Genomic DNA, 19241 nt, shown 5'->3' on the forward strand with positions numbered 1-19241 from the left:
TTGTCTAATAAGTGAGAATGGGAAATTTGAAAGTTTTGGCAGCTTAGTTCCCAAATATTTTTCTAATTCCCCAGTCTCCTTACTCGAAAGCAAAACACTGTGATAATCTAAAAACAGAATGATACAAGTAATATCAATGTTACTCAAGCATGGGAAATTTGCTATTTCAGTGTCTCTGCCATCATCATGGGGATAATGAGTGACCACAATAAAGGAAAATCATCTTTTATCTTAAAAAATGTATTTTCACAAGAAAACATTTTATGTTTCAGTGTGTTTCATTAGTTTTTGCTTGAAATCCACTTTTAACAACTCTAAATCAAAGCTAGATTGGGCCCAGGGACAATGGTTGTCATCAGACGGCATATTCCAACTAAAATTCAATAAGATTAATGATCCATAACTAAATACTATTGGTTTCCTACAAAGGAGTGGCAATGTGCTCAGTGTTACAAGAAATAACTAAATCACAGGGAAATAAAACACACACCTCCCTTCAAGAAATTCTGATCTAACTACAGAAAAGTCTAAAATCTTAGGATCATAAATCAATAATTGTCTTCACCGATCTACCTCAGTCCCTAACCCTGGACAAATAAAAATAAAGGGGAGAAACACTTTAGGATTTCTCTTACTTTCTGGTAAAGCATGTATTCTTGGTCCCAGACTTCGAAAGTACACATGTTTCATGGCCTCTTCTGCTGAAACCCTTTTCTTAGATTCATACTGTGAAAAAGCAAAGAACTGCTTCATTAGCTTTTTCTCTAATTACTGTAAAAAGTAGGAGATGGTCAAATTAGCATTTATAACTACTTTTTAAAAATCTTGATTATTTAATATACTAAAATACTATCTTTCAAGCAATGATTTGGAATACTCTAGTTATCCTCTAATTTGAGTTGTTGTTGAGATTGTGTAATAATATCTCAGTTCCACATTTCTAAGATAAGGCTGGATCTTAAATAAAAATTTGTATTACTTCTATTTTCTGAAGTAAAGAAAAATTAAAATAACTGACCTGTGTTGTTACTTCTCTTTATGAACACCAAATGACTGGTGGACATATATCTAGTAACTTTATGGCAGACATTCTTGATTAGCTATCCAATACTCATTTCTCTTTTTTCTTTGATGATACAGCTAGGTTTATTCAGGGTGTCCATCAACTCTGATAGATGAATCATGAATCATAACTGCTCTAAATTTAGACTAATTACGACAATCCTGCTCCCCAATTCCCAGTCTCTCCTACAATTAATGTTCTGGCCAATGAGACTTGGAAAGAAACCTCATAGGGGTTTTTGTAAAGCTTTTGGTTCCAAATTGCAAGAGGACTAATGTAGCTGGTACTACCCTTATTGTCACCTCTTATTCCTGCTTTGTAGAGAAATATGAATGGTATTTGGAGGCAGAGCATCCTCCAAAGGCTGTAGGTGTAAGGAAAAGAGAACATAAAAAAGCACAAATTGCAGAGAATGTGGCCTTGACACGGTTGATCAGTGCCAGTAACCAACTACCTTAGACTGTTTTCTGTGACAAGAGACCCAGACATATTAGCAGAAACCATGTTTTTTTTAACGTAAACATGTGCATTAAGCAGAAATAATTTTATCTGTCATTAACAATATTGAGGGAAGTACTGCTGACCCCTTTCTGAAGATGAGGAAGCTGAGGCTTAACTACATATTTAACAATTACAGTAAGATCTGACTTACCTGAAGAAATTTTGTTATCAACTCAATTCCTTCAGAGTCTAACCTAGAAACAAGAAAGAATAAGTAAAAATTTATTCTCTCTTAGCTGATAAAACTTTTCATATAAAACTATTTTCTAAGTGTTTTAATCTGCTAAATTTAAGTGCCCTAAACTAGTCACTCTTGTTGCCTTCAAATAGACTGAAATTTCTTTTAGTCTTAAAAGACTGGCCTTGCTATTTAAGAATAAGCCATAAATAACTTGGCTTCAATTCAAATTTTCAATAACCAAGAACAAATTATTAAAATTATAGAATTTTAAAAAATCACCATGCTGTCTCAAAGTTAACTTATAGTATTAAGAAAGTTTAAATACTGTATTACTTTTCACAGTGCTTCAATAAAGGCAAGTATATAAGAGCATCATTTTCCTATTACACAGGTGAAAACACAGAGACAAGTGACCCCAAAATGTATCACAGTTGTTCAAGACAAACACAGAAATGAGCTATTCAACAAATGTTTACAGAGTAGTCTGCTCAGCACCGGGTACTAGAAAGTATTAAGTTCAATTTAAATATGATACATAACTTCATAAAACTTCATCAATACTAAAGGTGAAATTAGTCTAACTAGGGGTAGTAAGGTTAGAGATTATCTTTTTTTTTTTCCTGAGACAGTTTTGCTCTTGTTGCCCAGGCTGGAGTGTAATGGTGCAATCTCTGCCTCCCAGGTTCAAGCAATTCTCCTGGCCTCTCAAGTAGCTAGGATTACAGGTATGTGCTACCACGTCTAATTAATTTTGTATTTTTAGTAGAGACAGGTTCCATGTTGATCGGTCTGGTCTCGAACTCCTGACCTCAGGTGATCCGCATGCCTTGGCCTCCCAAAATGCTGGGATTTTTTTTTTTTTAAGACGGGGTTTCACCATGTTGGTCAGGCTGGTCTTGAACTCCCGACCTCAGGTGATTCACCTGACTTGGCCTCCGAAGTGCTTGGATTACAGGCATGAGCCACCACGCCCGGCCAAAATGCTGGGATTACAGGTGTGAGCCATCACGCCCAGCCTAGGATTATCTTAATGGAATAATCTCTTGATCAGAAATAACAGGTTCTATCTTACACTGCCTTTCACTGGTAAAAGTACAATTTCGAATAACGAAATATTTTCTTCCAAGTGCTCTCAAGTGGATCATGTGAATGATGCAGTCTATACATTCTATGTCGTTTGCCATTCTAGCACATATCCAGAGTTCCCTGGGCACAGACAAACTAGGTGCTACAGTCATGGAGACTGCTTCAAAGAAAAGCTTCAACCTTCTACACTGAACATTACCAAAAGCAAGCAATAATTAAAGGACAAAAATAGAATTTCAGCTACTTGGGAGAGACGCGCAAAGAAAAAGCATAGCACATTATTATTCTTCCTAAGAAAATCTAGTCAGAATGGTATTAGTTGCTATAGTAACAATAAAAGTACCAACTCACATAAATACTTTAAAAATATTTTTGGTGTCGTAATTATTTTGCTGTTCCTTCCCTAGCTTGAAAATAAAAGAAAGCAGAACAAGTGTCTTATGCTGTGAGCCATGTGAATGGCTTTGGGTTAAAACAGATGATGGCCTTATTTGGTATCTTGGCGACTTTCAAATGTTTTTTGGCGGGAGGGAGAGATGGAAAATGCAGTTACAGGGGTTATTCTATGTTATCTCCTGAAAATGTAATACATTCTACAAGTAAAAATGTTCTAACTCAAATTTTTTTGGGAGGCTTGGGTTGACATTTAGATGCTATATTTTGCTAAGGAATCGAACAGAGTTTATATTCTTCAAATATGAATTACATCATTAACACTAGCCAAAATACCGATAGGTTACCTGCGTTACAGAGACAAGATTTTACTAACATAATCCTTTCTTAAGTTTTTGTAAGTAAATACAGAATAATTCTGTAGAAAGCAAAATAGAAATTTCATCATAATTTTTGTGGTACAGAATAAGGCATTTGTCAAATCAATGTCTTCTTTCTGGGAAAAGGAGTATCTACTTAAACTCTAGAATTCTAACACGTATGCAGTTCTAAATTAAATTAGATCCTAAAATATGTAAGGATTATGTGTATTACATATTTTTTCCTGAATCCTTACTGTGGCTAATCCTTCAAAAGACTGAAAAGAATCATGTGAGTGTTCCCCCTTTTACATAAGAAAAAAAAAATACCTGGGTGCATGGTTAATTAGAGGCTGTGGTTTATATTTTGGAAAGTTGTAGTTCTTAAACTCTTCATTTGAAGAAATACCTGGCCAAGTTTCCTGAGATGGAGTTCCTGAATTAAAAAAAAATTAAATATATTTATAAATACATTTAAAATTTATATATAAATTATATACGCATATATATAACAAAGTGTCTTACAGAACAATTTACAATTACTAGATGACTTAACTATTTCAGCTGCAATTGAAATGATAGCTATAAATGTACATGGACTTTTTGTTTGGACTTTGCAATGATACTATAAAAAGGATGCCTGGCCCTTTTTCTATCCAACTGATACCACCAAAGTTAGCAATATTCCATAATAATATGATGACACCCAATTTTCCATAATAATTATATGGTTTTTCCATAAAATCTTTATTGCAAAGATAAAACTTAAGATGAAGTTACTTAGAAGGATCTTCATAGTGTCCATTCTAATTCTTCTAAGTAACAGCTATTTATGTTAGAATCAGTATCAAATTTTAAAATACATATTTTAGAGATACAGTCTAATCAAGCTAGTCAATTGTGGGTGCAAAATCACTGGGAAAAGATTTCTTCTGTTACCTAGGAGTCGAAAAATTAAGTGCAGTTCATCTTCCACAGTTGATCCTGGAAATAAAGGTCTTCCAGAAGCCATTTCAAAGAAAATGCAACCAACACCCCTTTAAAATAGATTATGAAAAAAATTGAGCAATTCATTTCGTATTATGAAGCACAAGAATCTTTCCCTTAAAACTGCCTCTCTGGAGAATTTTGCACTACCCTGTTGAAAAACCTCCTGAAGAGATATTTTAGATCTAACTAATTTGTTCATATTTACCCTGTCTCAATTTCTATGTTGCTATATCTGTTTTTCCCACTTAAAATATCCAGCTCTCCTTTGCATAATCCTTGAAGAATAACAGTAACAACGGCTAACAGTGATTGAAAATATACCATGTGTTAGAAATGGTTTTTTTAAGTGTATCAATTATCTTATTGAATCCCTATATTAGCAACAGTGTAGACCATGGATTCAAAGTAGGAAGAAAGGAAGGGGGGAAAACAACTGAAGAGATATAATCGTCTTCTAGCAGAGGACAGTGACCTAAGTTGGGCAGGAGAAATGGAGAGAAGCAAATGATTCCAGATGTTTTGATGCAGGAAGCAGAGATAGAATATGTTGGTACAGGGCGGTGTGTACAAGAGAAGGAAAAGAAATGGATGGTGGTTCAAAGAATATTGTCATCTAGGAACTGTGTGAACATACATAATTTAAGATACAATCCTTCTATTAAAGGGCTCGTAATCTAGCAACTCTATATAAAAGTTGATTTTACATATTAAATGTTATATAGAAAGTAAAATGATACAGTTGCTATGGAAAACAGTATGGTCGTTCCTTAAAAACTTAAAAATAGAATTACTATATGATCCAGCAATTCTACTCTTAGGTATATATCTAAAGGAACTGAAATCAAGCCAACACAGGGGGACTGCTTGAGCCCAGGAGTTTAAGACCAGCCTGGACAACATGGCAAGACAATGTTCCTTAAAAAGAAAAAGAAAGAGAATTGAAAGCAGGGTCTTGAAAAGATATTTGTATACCCATGTGCACAGCAACATTATGGATAAATGGGTAACAGAAGGTGGAGTATATATTTAATAGAGTATTTTTGGCCTTAAAAGGAAGGAAATTCTGGCACACGTTACGTGAATGAACCTTAAAGACATTATGCCAAATGAAATAAGCCAGTCATGAAAGGACACATACTGCATGATTCTACTGCTGAGTAGTACTTAGAACAGTCAAATTCGTGGTTTAGACAGTATTGCAGAATACTGGTTACCAGTAACTGGAGGTGGGGAGGGGAATAACAAGAAGTTGTTAAATGGATACAGAGTTTTAGTTCTGCAAGATGAAAAAGATTCTGGAGGTGGACAGTGGTGATGGCTGCACAACAATATAAATGTACCTAATGTCTCATAACTGTACACTTAAATTGGTTAAAATGATAAATTGTATGAGTATTTTATCACAATATTAAAAATTAATTTTTAAAAGTTATATGAAAATTTTATATAATTGTTCAAGACAGCAACAGAAACAGATATATGACTTATTACCACATGAAGAACATAGAAAATAAACACAACCACAGTTCAGAGAGGAAGGAAATGCCACCAGAGCCTAGAGTATACTCAGGAAAGGATTTATGAAAAGCTGTGTTTTGAATGTTACTAGGAATCAGCCCAAGTTTGAGGACCAGAGTGGACATTCCAGATGGGTGGACTGGTATGAACCCCAAGAGCAAAGGTAGGAATGTCCACATTATTCCTGAGGTATAGTGAGTATGCCATTTTGTTAAAAGGGAGCATTTGTGTTGTGAAACAGTGTGAAATAATTTGAAAAAGGTAGTTTACAGACATGTTAAGTATCAGATTGAGGAATTAATTGTACCTTTGATAGGTAATGAAGGAGGTGGCAATAACGGTGTTTGAGTAGAGGAATGTCATAACTGAAGTGGTGTGTGACAAAGATGCTATAATACTTTAATTATTACTTTTAGTTCAAATTAAAGCAGGAATATTTTGGTGAATATTAAATGATGATAAAATGATAATTTTGTTTTTTAAATTGCTGTGTATCAGATACTCTTCTGAGTGTCTCATATAGCACTCTTCTGAGCGTTGATTCAGTCTCAATATCGCCTACAAAACTTAGGTACTGTTACTACTCCCATTTCCTTAAATGAGGAAACTGAGACAAAGGCCAGTAATTTGAATAAAGTTAATATATAGTTCTAGATGACAGAATTGGTATTTAAACCTAGGTAATCTAATCCCTATGCCAGAACTCATTAATCACTGTTTATACTATGGCTCTTCAAAAATAATACCTCCTTAAAAGTCAAATACTTATCAATACACCCTGCATTAACAGCTACATTCGTTTAAAATTATAAATGTCAGTGACATCTATATATATTTACCACATGTCAATCTGTGTTGAGTACTCTGAGGAACCGAGAAGCACATCAGGTGGCCGGTACCATAGTGTGACAACTTCATTTGAGTAGGTCTTTGTGGGAACTGACTTGGCTCGGGCTAGTCCTTCATAGGGAAAATAAAACAAAGGGTTAAGAAAAAGCTATAATGGAAATGGAACTCTCAGCCCCTATCCTCACCATGACTCTATTTGAAGGCATGCCTGAGATGGCTAATTCACAGCTTCTTGAAGCTTCAACATTATTAGCTTTATGAATTTGTTGAGTGTATGTGGCTCTGAGTCAGCAAATCCTTATGCAGTTGAACTAAATAAGAATTCCACAACCATGCTTACTTTTATGTTTGAATACACCTAGTGCAATATTCTGGGTTAATCTAAATTATCTTTATTTATGTCTGAATACACCTGGTATAATATTCTGGGTTGATCTAAACTTAAGATGTTTTCCTTTCGTCCATGAATCGTGATGCCAAAATTATTTCCCAGCTGCAATTAAATTAATCCAAAATAGGCCCATGACACTGAGAGACAATTTTACTTCTAACAGCTATGAGCTTTTATCACCTTTTAACCTAATTTCAACTTTCATTTGTCAAAACACTTCTTATCAAAAACTCTGAAGTTATTGGTCCATAATCTTATTGAGATTTACTAACCATTTCTTTGCAGAAATCGACTTTTTCCTTGGAATAAAATTACAATGTTGTTCTGTACTCTCTTTTTAAGTTTTAAGTTACATGGATGATTTTGGAGCAAGATTTCAGTGCCCTTGGATATTATTAATTGCTGTTCAAGTCAGGGGTGCCCAATCTTTTGGCTTCCCTGTGCTACAATGGAAGAGGAACTGTCTTAAGTCACGCATAAAATACACTAACACTAACAGCAGCTGATGACCTTTAAAAAAAAAAAAAAATCGCAAAAAAAAACCCACCTCATTTTTTAAGAAAGTTTACAAATTTCTGTTGGGCTGTATTCAAAGCCTTCTTGGGCCACATGTGACCCATGGGCCCTGGGTTGAACAAGCTTGCTGTAAATGATGTAAAACATTTGCTATTCCTTTGCTAATTTAATATGGAATCCATTGACTATCCAGAAATAAAGGCTAGAGTTTACAATTTTATCTCAAGTCACTAGTGTGAGAGAGCTGTTATTACTGCTAAGCCTCTAAATTATGATCATCTAAAAAAAGCAACTTAAAACATATCTGAAAAACGCTAACTTATTTTGCCATAAACAAGGAAGAATTTATTTTTTTGGCTGAGACTGCAGTTATATATAACTTTGTATATCTGATTTAAATATCAAATTAGAAAAATGTCATAAAAGAATTCAATACTTTATTTTGCTGATGTCAGAAATTTAAAAATTAGGCAGGACTCAGACTATCTTAGTTCAGTGAAAGGGTGAAAGGGTGTATGTAACTGGAACAATGTTGACATTATTTTATTTAATTACAAGTTTTACTCTAGCATCTCAACTTGGTGAAGTAAGTTCAACAAATTATTTTCCAACCAATTCTGGTAATTAATTAACAAGATGGAGGTGGCTTTCTGACCTCTCTTCTTGATATTAAAAGTGGGTGACAGGAAGGCAAAGGACAGGGTTGTAAATGTGCTTATCCTGTAACATACCATCAAGGCAAATTACCAGTTATAGTTATAGTTTCCTCAGTATCCTACTCTCCCACTCCTGAGAGGATTCTGAACTATGGTGTTTGTCTACATGGGTTTCTAGTTCACAATCAGAATTTCAATATTGGTTGGCATGAAACAAACAATCTCTCCTAAACCAACTTAATTAAATGTGATATGGTATTATTACAAAAGCCATTTTCTATTATTAATAAAAATATCTATCTATATCAGTAGTTCTTAAATCTCTGATTTTCTCTGATGATAGAAAAAGGGGTAGAATTTTCTTCATAAAGACAGAGAACTTATAGTATAAATACTCAAAGTTATATGACTCTCCTTTACACAACCAATAAAAAAAACCCTGAAGAATAAAGATAGAGTTGAATATACTATCTCATGGAATAATCAGAATTTCTTGTTGCCCTGTGGGTAGATACAATGTGTCTGGCTTGCTTTGTAGAGGTTAGAAGCAAAATTGAAAGCACTCAGAGTAATCCCTGATAAAAGTAGGTTTTTTTTTTCCCTTCTTTTTTGAGATAGGGTCTTGCTCTGTCACCCAGGCTAGAATGCAGTGGCTTGATCATAGCTCACTTAAGCCTCAACCTCCCAGGCTTAACTGATCCTCCCATCTCAACCTCCCAAGTGGTTGGGACTAGAGGTATGCGTCGCCACGCCTGGCTAATTTTTAGATTTTTTTGTAGAGGCAGGTTTTTACCATATTGCCTAGACTGGTCTTGAACTCCTAAGCTCAAGCAATCTGTAATCCCAAAGTGCTGGGATTACAGGTGTCAGCCATCACACCCAGCCAAAGATAGATTTTTGAGAGTCCCTGACATTCCTTTTGCATTTCTCTTTTTTTTTTTTTGAGACAGAGTCTTGCTCCGTCATACAGTAGCATGATCTCAGCTCACTGCAACCTCTGCCTCCCAGGCTCAAGCAATTCTCCTGCCTCAGCCTCCTGAGTAGCTGGGATTACAGGTACCCGCCACAACGCCTGCTATTTTTTGTATTTTTAGTAGACACAGGGTTTCACCATGTTGGTCAGGCTGGTATTGAACTCCTGACCTCATGTGATCCACCTGCCTTGGCCTCCCAAAGTATTTCTAATACCCAAGTGGGGTTTCTCTTCACTGTCATCCATTTTGGGACTGGGACTAAAGAGCATTATGTAGCTTGGCTAAGAAAGAGAAGGAGGAGGAAAGAGAAAGACAGGATGAAAAGGGATGGTGGCTCGGGGAAGGAGAGAAAAAAAGAGAGTAACAATTATTGTAAGGAAAATAAATAACATAAGCTATGCCCAAGAAGAGACTTTATAAAAGCATATGCAAATAGCTTATAATTTATTGTTCAAACACAGGTGACCCATACGTTTCCTTTTTAAGGAAGGAAATGCAAAAAGCAATTTACCCTTCAAATGGCAAAGTATTAAATGGGCAAAAGTATAGGAACGTCCAGAACAAATTGAACATTTAGTAACAGTGAATAGTAATATTTAAAATACTCGTATTTATCAAATTTAATGAAATACTCCAAGCATAAAACTACCATAATCAAGGCTAGGTGTGGTGGCTCAAAACTGTAATCCCAGCATTTTGGGAAGGCAAGGCAGGTGGATTGCTAGAGGCCAGGAGTTCGAGACCAGCCTGGCCAACCTGGTGAAACCCAGTCACTACCGAAAATACAAAAATTAGCTGGGTGTGGTGGGCACCCCTGTAATCCTAGCTATTTGGGAAGCTGAGGCACCAGAATCACTTTAAACCAGAAGGCAAAGGCTGCAGTGAGCTGAGATCGCACCACTGCACTCCATCCTGGGTGAAAGAGCAAGAACCGGTCTCAAAACAAACAAACAAACAAAAAACTACCATAATCATTTGTAAAAAAATTCGAAATTCTAGTTTTGGAAAACTGTATGGGTTTTTAAAAACTAAGTTCTCTAAGCGCATTCAAACTTTCAGAATGTAGAATACAAAAAATTGAAAGCTACTCTACAAAGTTCCTTCAATATGAAAAAGTTTACTTTCTAAAAGCAAAAAGAACATTTCATTTTACTTTCAATTCCCTTAAAACCAGATTAGCTAAAGCGGTATAGATAAATAGCCCCAATTAAATTATTGAGCATATAATAAAAACGAAGTAGGCCAGGCACAGTGGCTCATGCCTGTAATCCCAGCACTTTGGGAGGCCGGGACAGGCGGATAACCTGAGGTAGGGAGTTTGAGACCAGCCTGACCATTATGAAACTCTGTCTCCACTAAAAATACAAAATTAGCCAGGCATGGTGATGCATACCTGTAACCCCAGCTACTCAGGAGGCTGAGACAGGAGAATTGCTTAAACACCGGAGGCAGAGGTTTCAGTGAGCCAAGATCACCTTACTGCACTCCAGCCTGGGCAACAAGAGCGAAACTGTCTCAAAAATAAATAAATAAATAAATATATACATACATACAGAGTAATGATGGCAGGTATATTAAGGGAACTCCTTCCGGTAGTTGCTTCTAAACTTCTTGCTCTCAGGACCCATTTTATACTCTTGAAAATTATCAAAGACCTAAAGATCTTTTATTTATGTAATTATATTTACTGATATTTGCCATATTAGAAATTAAAACTCAGAATCTAATTTCAAAATATTATTTTCTCTTTAAAAACACCACTCATTATATGTAGCATAAATGGCATTTCTATGAAAAAAAAATTTTTTTAATAAAAGCAAACCCTAGTAAGAAGAATGGACTTCTTTTACGTTTCTGTAAGTCTTGTTTTTGGTGTAGAGATGGGGTCTTGCTGTGTTGCCCAGTCTGGTCTTAAAACTCCTAGCTTCAAGCGTTCCTCCACCTCAGCCTCGTAAGTGCAGAGATTACACCTGTGAGCTGCTGTCTCTGGCCTAAAGTCTATTTTAACAGATGACACCTGATTGGGGGCACACCTGTAATCCCAAAACTTTGCGAAGTCAAGGCAGGTGGATCACCTGAGGTCAGGAGTTCAAGACCAGCCTCCTGGCCAACATGGTAAAGCTCCATCTCTACTAGAAATACGTAAATTTAGCCCCTTGTGGTGGCAGGCACCTGTAGTCTCAGCTATTTGGGAGGCTGAAGCAGGAGAATCACTTGAACCTGGCAGGTGGAGGCTGCAGTGAGCCAAGACTGCACCATTGCACTCCAGCCTGGGCAACAAGAACAAAACTCGGTCTCAAAAAAAAAACAAAAACAACCCCAAAGAAACAATAGATGACACCTGGATTCCACATCTGTTTTTTCATTCAATCTGTTGTAGTATGTTGCTTTGATACATATCATAATATCTATCACAATAGAACAAATATACATATCACAACATACATACATATATGAAGGAAATCAGATCTCACAGATATGAAATTGAAAAGAGGAAGAGCATTTTAATAGCCTTTTCTGATAAGTGTAAATGGTCTTCTTTGATACTACATCAGAACTAGAAAGTAAGTAGTTTCTTGAAAACGACATGGTAACAGAAATTTTATCAATAAACCTCTCATACTTTGTTGCACTAAAATTCACTGATACATCTTGTCCTTTAAATGGATTTTTATCCATGCAAGATTCTGTAATATCATGCATTAGCCATTTGGAAAACACTGATTCCCCGAGTTATACATTCCAAACATTTATACACTTTTTCAGCATATCGAAAAATAGTGTTTGTTAAAATCACCATCGATCTCATCAGAAAAGTCTCTAAATATTGAAAAGCCATTAAAGCCATTATAATGGGCAAGAAATACTGTCAGTTCTTTTCCTTGAAATGATAGGCTTTCTTCATTCATATTTTCAGGAAAATGTCTGTCAAATTACCTAAATCTGAATAATAATAGTTTGTCAGTCATTTAAGTAAAAATGGTGTCCCTTCAAATAACTGGGCTACTTCAATATACACTTAAATAATCACAAAAGCACTTTTCCTTGAGGCAACACACTATTTCTGCGTGCAGCAAATGCGTTTTATGTCGACTTCCCATTTTATCACATAAAATATTAGAACTGTAGTCAAGGATGGAAATGAAATACAATTAATAAATTTTATTGCTTCATCATGCACCTTCTTAAGTGTAACTGATAGTTTTCCCTTTAAGTGTAGTGGTAAAGAATACAATGATGGCCCAGGCACAGTGGCTAACGCCTGTAATCCCAGCACTTTGAGAGGCCAAAGCAGGTGAACCACCCGAGGTCAGGAGTTTGAGACAGCCTGACCATCATAGTGGTCAGGCTAAAAATACAAAATTAGCCAGGCATGGTGGCACATGTTTGTAATCCCAGCTACTTGGGAGGCTGAGGCAGGAGAAATCACTTGAACCCGGGAGGTGGAGTTTAAAGTGAGCTGAGATTGCATCATTGTACTCCAGCCTGGGCTTCTAGAGCAAAACTCCATCTCAAAAAGAAAAAAGAAAGAAAGAAAAAAAGAATACAATGATATATTTTGGTGCCACTACTTTGATGCATACTAAGGAATCAGTAGTTTTACCCGTTATTACTTTGGAATCATCATCGCAAATATTAACACAGTGAAAAAGGTCAATAACACATAGTACAATTTTGGTAATAAATTAAGGTTTGGAGACCTCCTAAAAAGTCTCAGGAGCCCTAGGGGTCTATGTCCACACCTGAGAAAAGCCTGCACCTTTTAGAATTTGCTGCTAATAACCAACATAAATCACCTACCAAAGTTCTGCCAAATATCTTATTTTGTGGCCTACAGAGAAAATTTCCAAACCCACGTAAAAGTCAATAATGTGTTATGACAGTCATTGGTCTTTTAAATTTAAGAACCTGGAAGTATTAATAAATATCCCATATATTCCATACCAAAATCTGCTAGCTTTAGTTCTCCTTTTTCATTAATGAGGAGGTTCTGTGGTTTCAAGTCTCGATGCAATACCTTTCTTCTGTGGCAATATGCCAAACCCCGTAGAATTTGGTATAGAAACAGCTATAGAAACAAATAAATAAAAATTAGTCTTACAGATGAGACATGCTTTAGTATAAGCATAAATGATGGTAAGCAGAAAAGCAACTGGCCCAGAGCACTGTAACAGGAAAAGAAAAGTAAATGCATCCTTAAATACAATGTCTTTTCCTTTTATAGAGTGGTTTTCTGAATTTAATAGTTTATTATTCTCTTTGAAGCATCTACCTATTTTCTAGTCTGACAGTTTCTATGGAAATATTTTTAAAAATGAAATATCCTCCCAGCAGTAATAGTTCATTTACTGTGAAGAATGACTTTATATATATCCTCATACACTTACAGGCCTACTAAGGCTTACATAGTTTAATCATGAAATTCTGGCAAAAAAAACAATCAACCAACCACCCCTCCCACTCATCTCTCCTTAAAAAACAAAAACAAAAACTCTGATCTGAGGAGTGTCTTAAAATGAGGCATTGGAATGGGTGATTTTATGAAAAGTCTGAGGTATCAAAGAGAATGCTGCTGCATAGCTCTAGCTAACTACTTACTATAAAAATAACCTACACCAGCTTCTATCACCCACCTCTTGGGTACTTTACTTTCAGCACCTCCTACTCAGCCTTCAAAATCTACAGTAATTCAAAAAGGGGCATCAGGACTGTAGTGTTCTGAATGACTCTGAAAAAAGCAATTCCTATAAGGCTAATGGTAGAGCTTTCGTTGCAGCTTTTGGTAGAAAAGGGGCTATGGAACACACAAGACCTTTGATTCTCTGGGGTTAACAAAAAGAATCTCAAGTACAGAGGATTCAAGAGTTTCCCCTCAGTTGACTGTAGGTGAAAAACAGCATCAGAACACTGAGTCTCAGCCAAGGCAGCAGATCAACGGTATGCCTGAATTAACTCTGTGCCAGAGTCTTTGCAGTCTTCGTAATTATGTTTTTAAAACTCTAAAATTACTATTTTAATGTATTCCTGTTATACTTTATATTTTGAAAGTATAAAGGCCAGTTAAACAAATAAATAATAAAATGCTTTCCAACTTAGCTAATCATGTAAACCTGGCGTTAAAGAAATACACTTCTCAACATTTGTGGACTTACTATCATTAAGGACCTTGTTTTATTTCCAAATTATTGCTAATAAAAAAGCAGGAAAAACAAAATTAAAACCACAAAAAGATACAAAATGACAGTTATAACACTTTGCAAACAAAAAATGTAAAATATAATGAAAACAATCCTGACAGAATATATATGGAAGTACATTTAAAGCCCTATTTTAAAATTCTTAGCAATGTGTTATCCATATGTTCCGAGCTGTCTTTTAGTAACAGAAACTGGCTCTCCTTTATAACCACCAAATATTTTTTTTTAATGTTAGTTTAAAATTACTACCTACAGAATTAGAAATGTCTGAAACACACAGCTATGACAGCCTATTTTCAGAATAGGTTCTTACATATTGTTGACTAAGTTTGGATAAATAAATCGTTGCTAAATTTGGATACACCACTCCAGGTCAAAGAAACCTACTGTAAGAATACAAACTATGCCTGATGCTGTTACTCAGTTACAGGGGTGTCATCTGGGACTGACTTTATGGCAAACGTTTTTAGCATTAAATTTTTAAATATGTTGTAGTAAAAAAACACACCAATTATCTTACTTTTCTTCTTCTTGACAGTATAGATTGGTATTTCCAGCATAGTGTTCACAATGCCTGCATGTTCTGGCCTTATTCATCAGTCCTGAAAAGTTGCTGTTTTATAATTAAATACCACTTATTTGGAGAGTTTTTAAAGAAGACCACTATTTAAAGAAGACCTTTCTCAGAATGCAACCATCATTTGTATTTATTTTGAAATTTTTTTAAAGCAGAATATACCTGTACATGTATTCTATATCTAAGACAATCAGTTGTAATGTGAAATGTCAAAAGAATGAGGTGGTTCTAAAGAAAGGTCTGATCCTAAGAAAGCTATAGTGTAATAAACAGGTTCTGAGTAAATACTCCACATTCCGAGGACAATAACCTATTTAAAAGGCCAAACAGAAAACCCTGAAGAATGGTTAGGAGGCTGGTACATTTCATTATATAATGTGATTCACATATGCTTTAAACACAATTCGAAAATTACACAGGAAAACATACCTTTACGTTGTGCATACTCATGATGTTTCCACAGTCATCCATGTACTGTTTCAGGTCTTTATCCTGAAAAAACACAGCAGTCTGCTATGTGATACATAGTTTTCAGAAGGTTGTGACTGGTTCACTTAATAGTGTTTTAATTTTTTAAAATAAGTTGTTTTTCAAGAAAAGATACTGGATGAACCATACACATAATTTAACTAAAAACTGATAACTAAACAACAAAGTCCCTTGGGCTGTGAAAAAGTCCAGTTTAAGCATAGCTGCATTTTAAAGAAAAATAAAAAACAAATTAAAAGTCCAATTTACTATGTTTTTCTAAAGCAAAGTTAAATACTGAATTTTTATTAAATGCTTACCAGATACTCAAACACCAAAGTCAAGGACTTATCTGTATGAACAATGTCATGTAAGGTTACTATATTTGCATGTTTTAAATCCTTTAATAGTGAAACTGCAAAACAGAAAAAGATAATTATTTACTCTGTGGTAGTCTTTATAAAAACCTGAAGTAAGTTGAACATATGAACTGATTAAAATATTCTCTTAAGTTTAGGTCTCCAGCAGTGGCTCACACCTATAAATCCTGTCACTGAGAGGCCGAGGTGGGCCTCAGGAGTTCAAGACCAGCCTGGGCAACAATGGCAAAACTCGGTTGCTCTTTTTTTTTTTTTAAAAAAAAAAAAAAGAGATTCTCTTAAGTTTAAAATGATAATTGAGGGGGACTGGCAGTAAAAAATTTCATGAAAATCAATTTTTTCTTTTCTTTTATACTACTGGATTTGATATTATAATACTCAGAATTGTCCTCAGTATTAAATATTCTCCATAACATCTTCTATATTTTTCTTAAATGCTAACTTTTGAAACTTCTGGGATTAATTTAGATATAAAGTGTAAAGAACCACTTTTCCCCTCCGCATTACTAATCAGTTGCCTCAAGCCATTTTCTAAATAATCTTTTCTTTTTAAAATGACACTATGATATAATTATGTTTACACACTGTTTTTTATATTTATTTATTTATGTGGTTAATTTATAGTCACCATGTTCCCCATGTACCAATGTAAAACATTTCCTTATGACAAATAGTTGTCTATGATAGTGATTTTTAATGAATTCAGATTTCATTGTAAATTATACATTAGGCTGGGCTCAGTGGCTCACGCCTATAATCCCAGCACTTTGGGAGGCCGAGGCAGGCAGATCGCCTGAGGTCAGGAGTTCCAGATCAGCCTGGCCAACATGGCAAAACCCTGTCTCTACTAAATACAAAAAATTAGCTGGGTGTGGTGGTGGGCGCCTGTAATTCCAGCTGAGAATTACATCTGAGACAGGGAGAATTGCTTGAATCCGGGAGGCAGCAATGAGCTGAGATAGTGTCAGTGCACTCCAGCCTGGGCAACAGAGCAACACTCTGTCTCAAAAAATAAGAAAAAAATAGTTATACATTAATATAATTAATTCCTTTCTTTTGAAAATTTTCATTTTAGAAATTAACTTTAAGGTTTAATTCTATCTTCTAGTCATTTATTACTTGTATATTTGAGCTCTTTTTAATTATAAAAAATAAACTGTTATTCTACCACTCTGATTTTAAAATGTTCTGTATAAATATTATACCTTCTCTTATAGCTGTGCAGGGTGCACCTTCTTCATGTTCCAATCGGATTTCTTTTAATGCCACCAAATTCTCTGTCAATTTACTTCTTCCTTTATACACTGTTGCATATGTACCCTATAAAATATATTTTTAAACGACACATCAAAAGTATCATGAGTCTATTTAATATCATCTATACAGTAAAGAGCTCTACCTAAATTTCTAATTTCTAAGCATTGTTAAATTCCATCTTGCAAAGAAAAACACACAATAATCAGTCTTGGCTTTTCTTACAGCAAACAGGAATTTCAGTTCATATGCACAGCTTCCATACTTCTGTAAAACTAAAGAGTGCCTCAAGAGTATAAAAACAGACAGAATATTTACTTTTTGTACTTTATTTCAGATTGACAACTAGATCAATGGCTTTAAAATAAAAAGTTCTTTACCCTCAATGGTAATATGGAGACTGATGGACACTAATTGAACATATTATTGAAAAATGAAAATGTAATGTTCATATTGTTAAATCATAAATTTTTTTTTGAGATGGAGTTTCACTTTCACCCAGGTTGGAGTGCAATGGCACAATCTTGGCTCACTGCAACCTCTGCCTTCTGGTTTCAAGTGATCCTCCAGCCTCAGCCTCCCAAGTAGCTGGGATTACAGGCGCTCGCCACCACGTCCGGCTCATTTTTGTATTATCAGTAGCGACGGGGTTTCACCACACTGGCCAGGCTGGTCTCTAACTCCTGACCTTGTGACCCACTCGCCTCAGCCTCCCAAAGTGCTGGGATTACAGGCGTGAGCCACCACGTCCGGCAATCATAAAAATTTTACCCATGTTTCAAGATTTTTCAGAATCTTTGTACATTAACTCTCTTTTAAATAACAATGATCTCTTCTATCATTGCTAGGACAGCCCTCAAGCTCCTTTAAGGCTTCCCTGTTAATTATTATTTTCTTTGCTCTTTCTTACTATAAAAGGTAGGCCATTTTTAAATCAGTAGTCCTAGTAGCAATTCCAAGAAAACCAAGGTCTTACGAATTTCCTTAACCTTCAAAAAATGTGTTTTTATCTTTAAAGGTAGTATTTGATTTTTCACAGATCTGAACTCATGCAATTTCCCGTAACAGCCAGGAACAGACTGTAGACTGCCAGGAGACTAAGTGACAAATGCCTACTTTGTTATCAAGAAAGTGTAATACTTTCTGCTTCAATAAAAAATTATGAAGCTATAAAAAAATACACATTTCCTCTCAAACTGATGGGTAATTTCAAGGACTGAAGAATCTAACTCCTAGAAACTTTCTGTTACCTTTTCAGAACAAGTATATAATCTTGTAGACCTCAGTATTTACATTTTTTCCAGGTTAACAAAAACTGTGGAGTAACAGTTTGAATGATGAATAAGAAGAAAAATGTGTGTTACATTTTTGAAATAGTATTTACTTACCTCTCCAAGCTTTTCCAATTTGATGTAGGTTTCCATTTTTCCAAAGCCAATTTCTGACTGAAAGTAAACAATGATAAATTTAGTATTTATTCTTTTTCTGTTTGTTGTTGTTGTTGCTGCTGTTGTTTTTTGAGACAGGATCTCACTCTGTCGCCCAGGCTGGAATGCAGTGGCACAATCTTGGCTCACTGCAACCTCCACCTCCTGGGTTCAAGTCATTCTCTTGCCTCAGTCTCTGGAGCAGCTGGGATTACAGGCACACACCACCATGCCCAGCTATTTTTTGTATTTTTAGACAAGATTTTACCATGCTGACCAGGCTGGTCTCAAACTCCTGACCTCAGGTGATCTACCTGGCTCGGCCTCCCAAAGTTCTGGAATTACAGGCATGAGCCACTGAGCCTAGCCTAGTATTTATTCTTAAAGTTTCTTTCTTTCTTTTTTTAAGGTAAGAGTCTTGCTCTGTCACCCAGGTTGGAGTGGAGTGGCACAATCTTTG

At 35.4% G+C, this 19241-nt stretch overlaps 1 protein-coding gene across 8 annotated transcripts in view; it reads right to left on the reverse strand.

Annotated features, from left to right (window-relative positions):
- CDK17 (cyclin dependent kinase 17) overlaps positions 1 to 19241 on the reverse strand; it is a 134910-nt gene that overhangs the window by 3004 nt on the left and 112665 nt on the right. For all 8 annotated transcript variants that reach the window (XM_009004404.5, XM_035257351.3, XM_035257350.3 and 5 more), the window contains 10 exons: positions 18743 to 18799; positions 17306 to 17420; positions 16041 to 16135; positions 15682 to 15744; positions 13423 to 13546; positions 6931 to 7051; positions 4523 to 4620; positions 3914 to 4019; positions 1716 to 1758; positions 636 to 726 (listed from right to left, as the gene is read on the reverse strand). In XM_009004404.5, coding sequence (XP_009002652.1) covers positions 636 to 726; positions 1716 to 1758; positions 3914 to 4019; positions 4523 to 4620; positions 6931 to 7051; positions 13423 to 13546; positions 15682 to 15744; positions 16041 to 16135; positions 17306 to 17420; positions 18743 to 18799 — 913 coding nt within the window. The remainder of the gene's footprint in view (positions 1 to 635; positions 727 to 1715; positions 1759 to 3913; positions 4020 to 4522; positions 4621 to 6930; positions 7052 to 13422; positions 13547 to 15681; positions 15745 to 16040; positions 16136 to 17305; positions 17421 to 18742; positions 18800 to 19241) is intronic.

This window comes from Callithrix jacchus, chromosome 9 (assembly GCF_049354715.1).
Source record: "Callithrix jacchus isolate 240 chromosome 9, calJac240_pri, whole genome shotgun sequence".
In the NCBI taxonomy this organism is placed as follows: domain Eukaryota; kingdom Metazoa; phylum Chordata; class Mammalia; order Primates; family Cebidae; genus Callithrix; species Callithrix jacchus.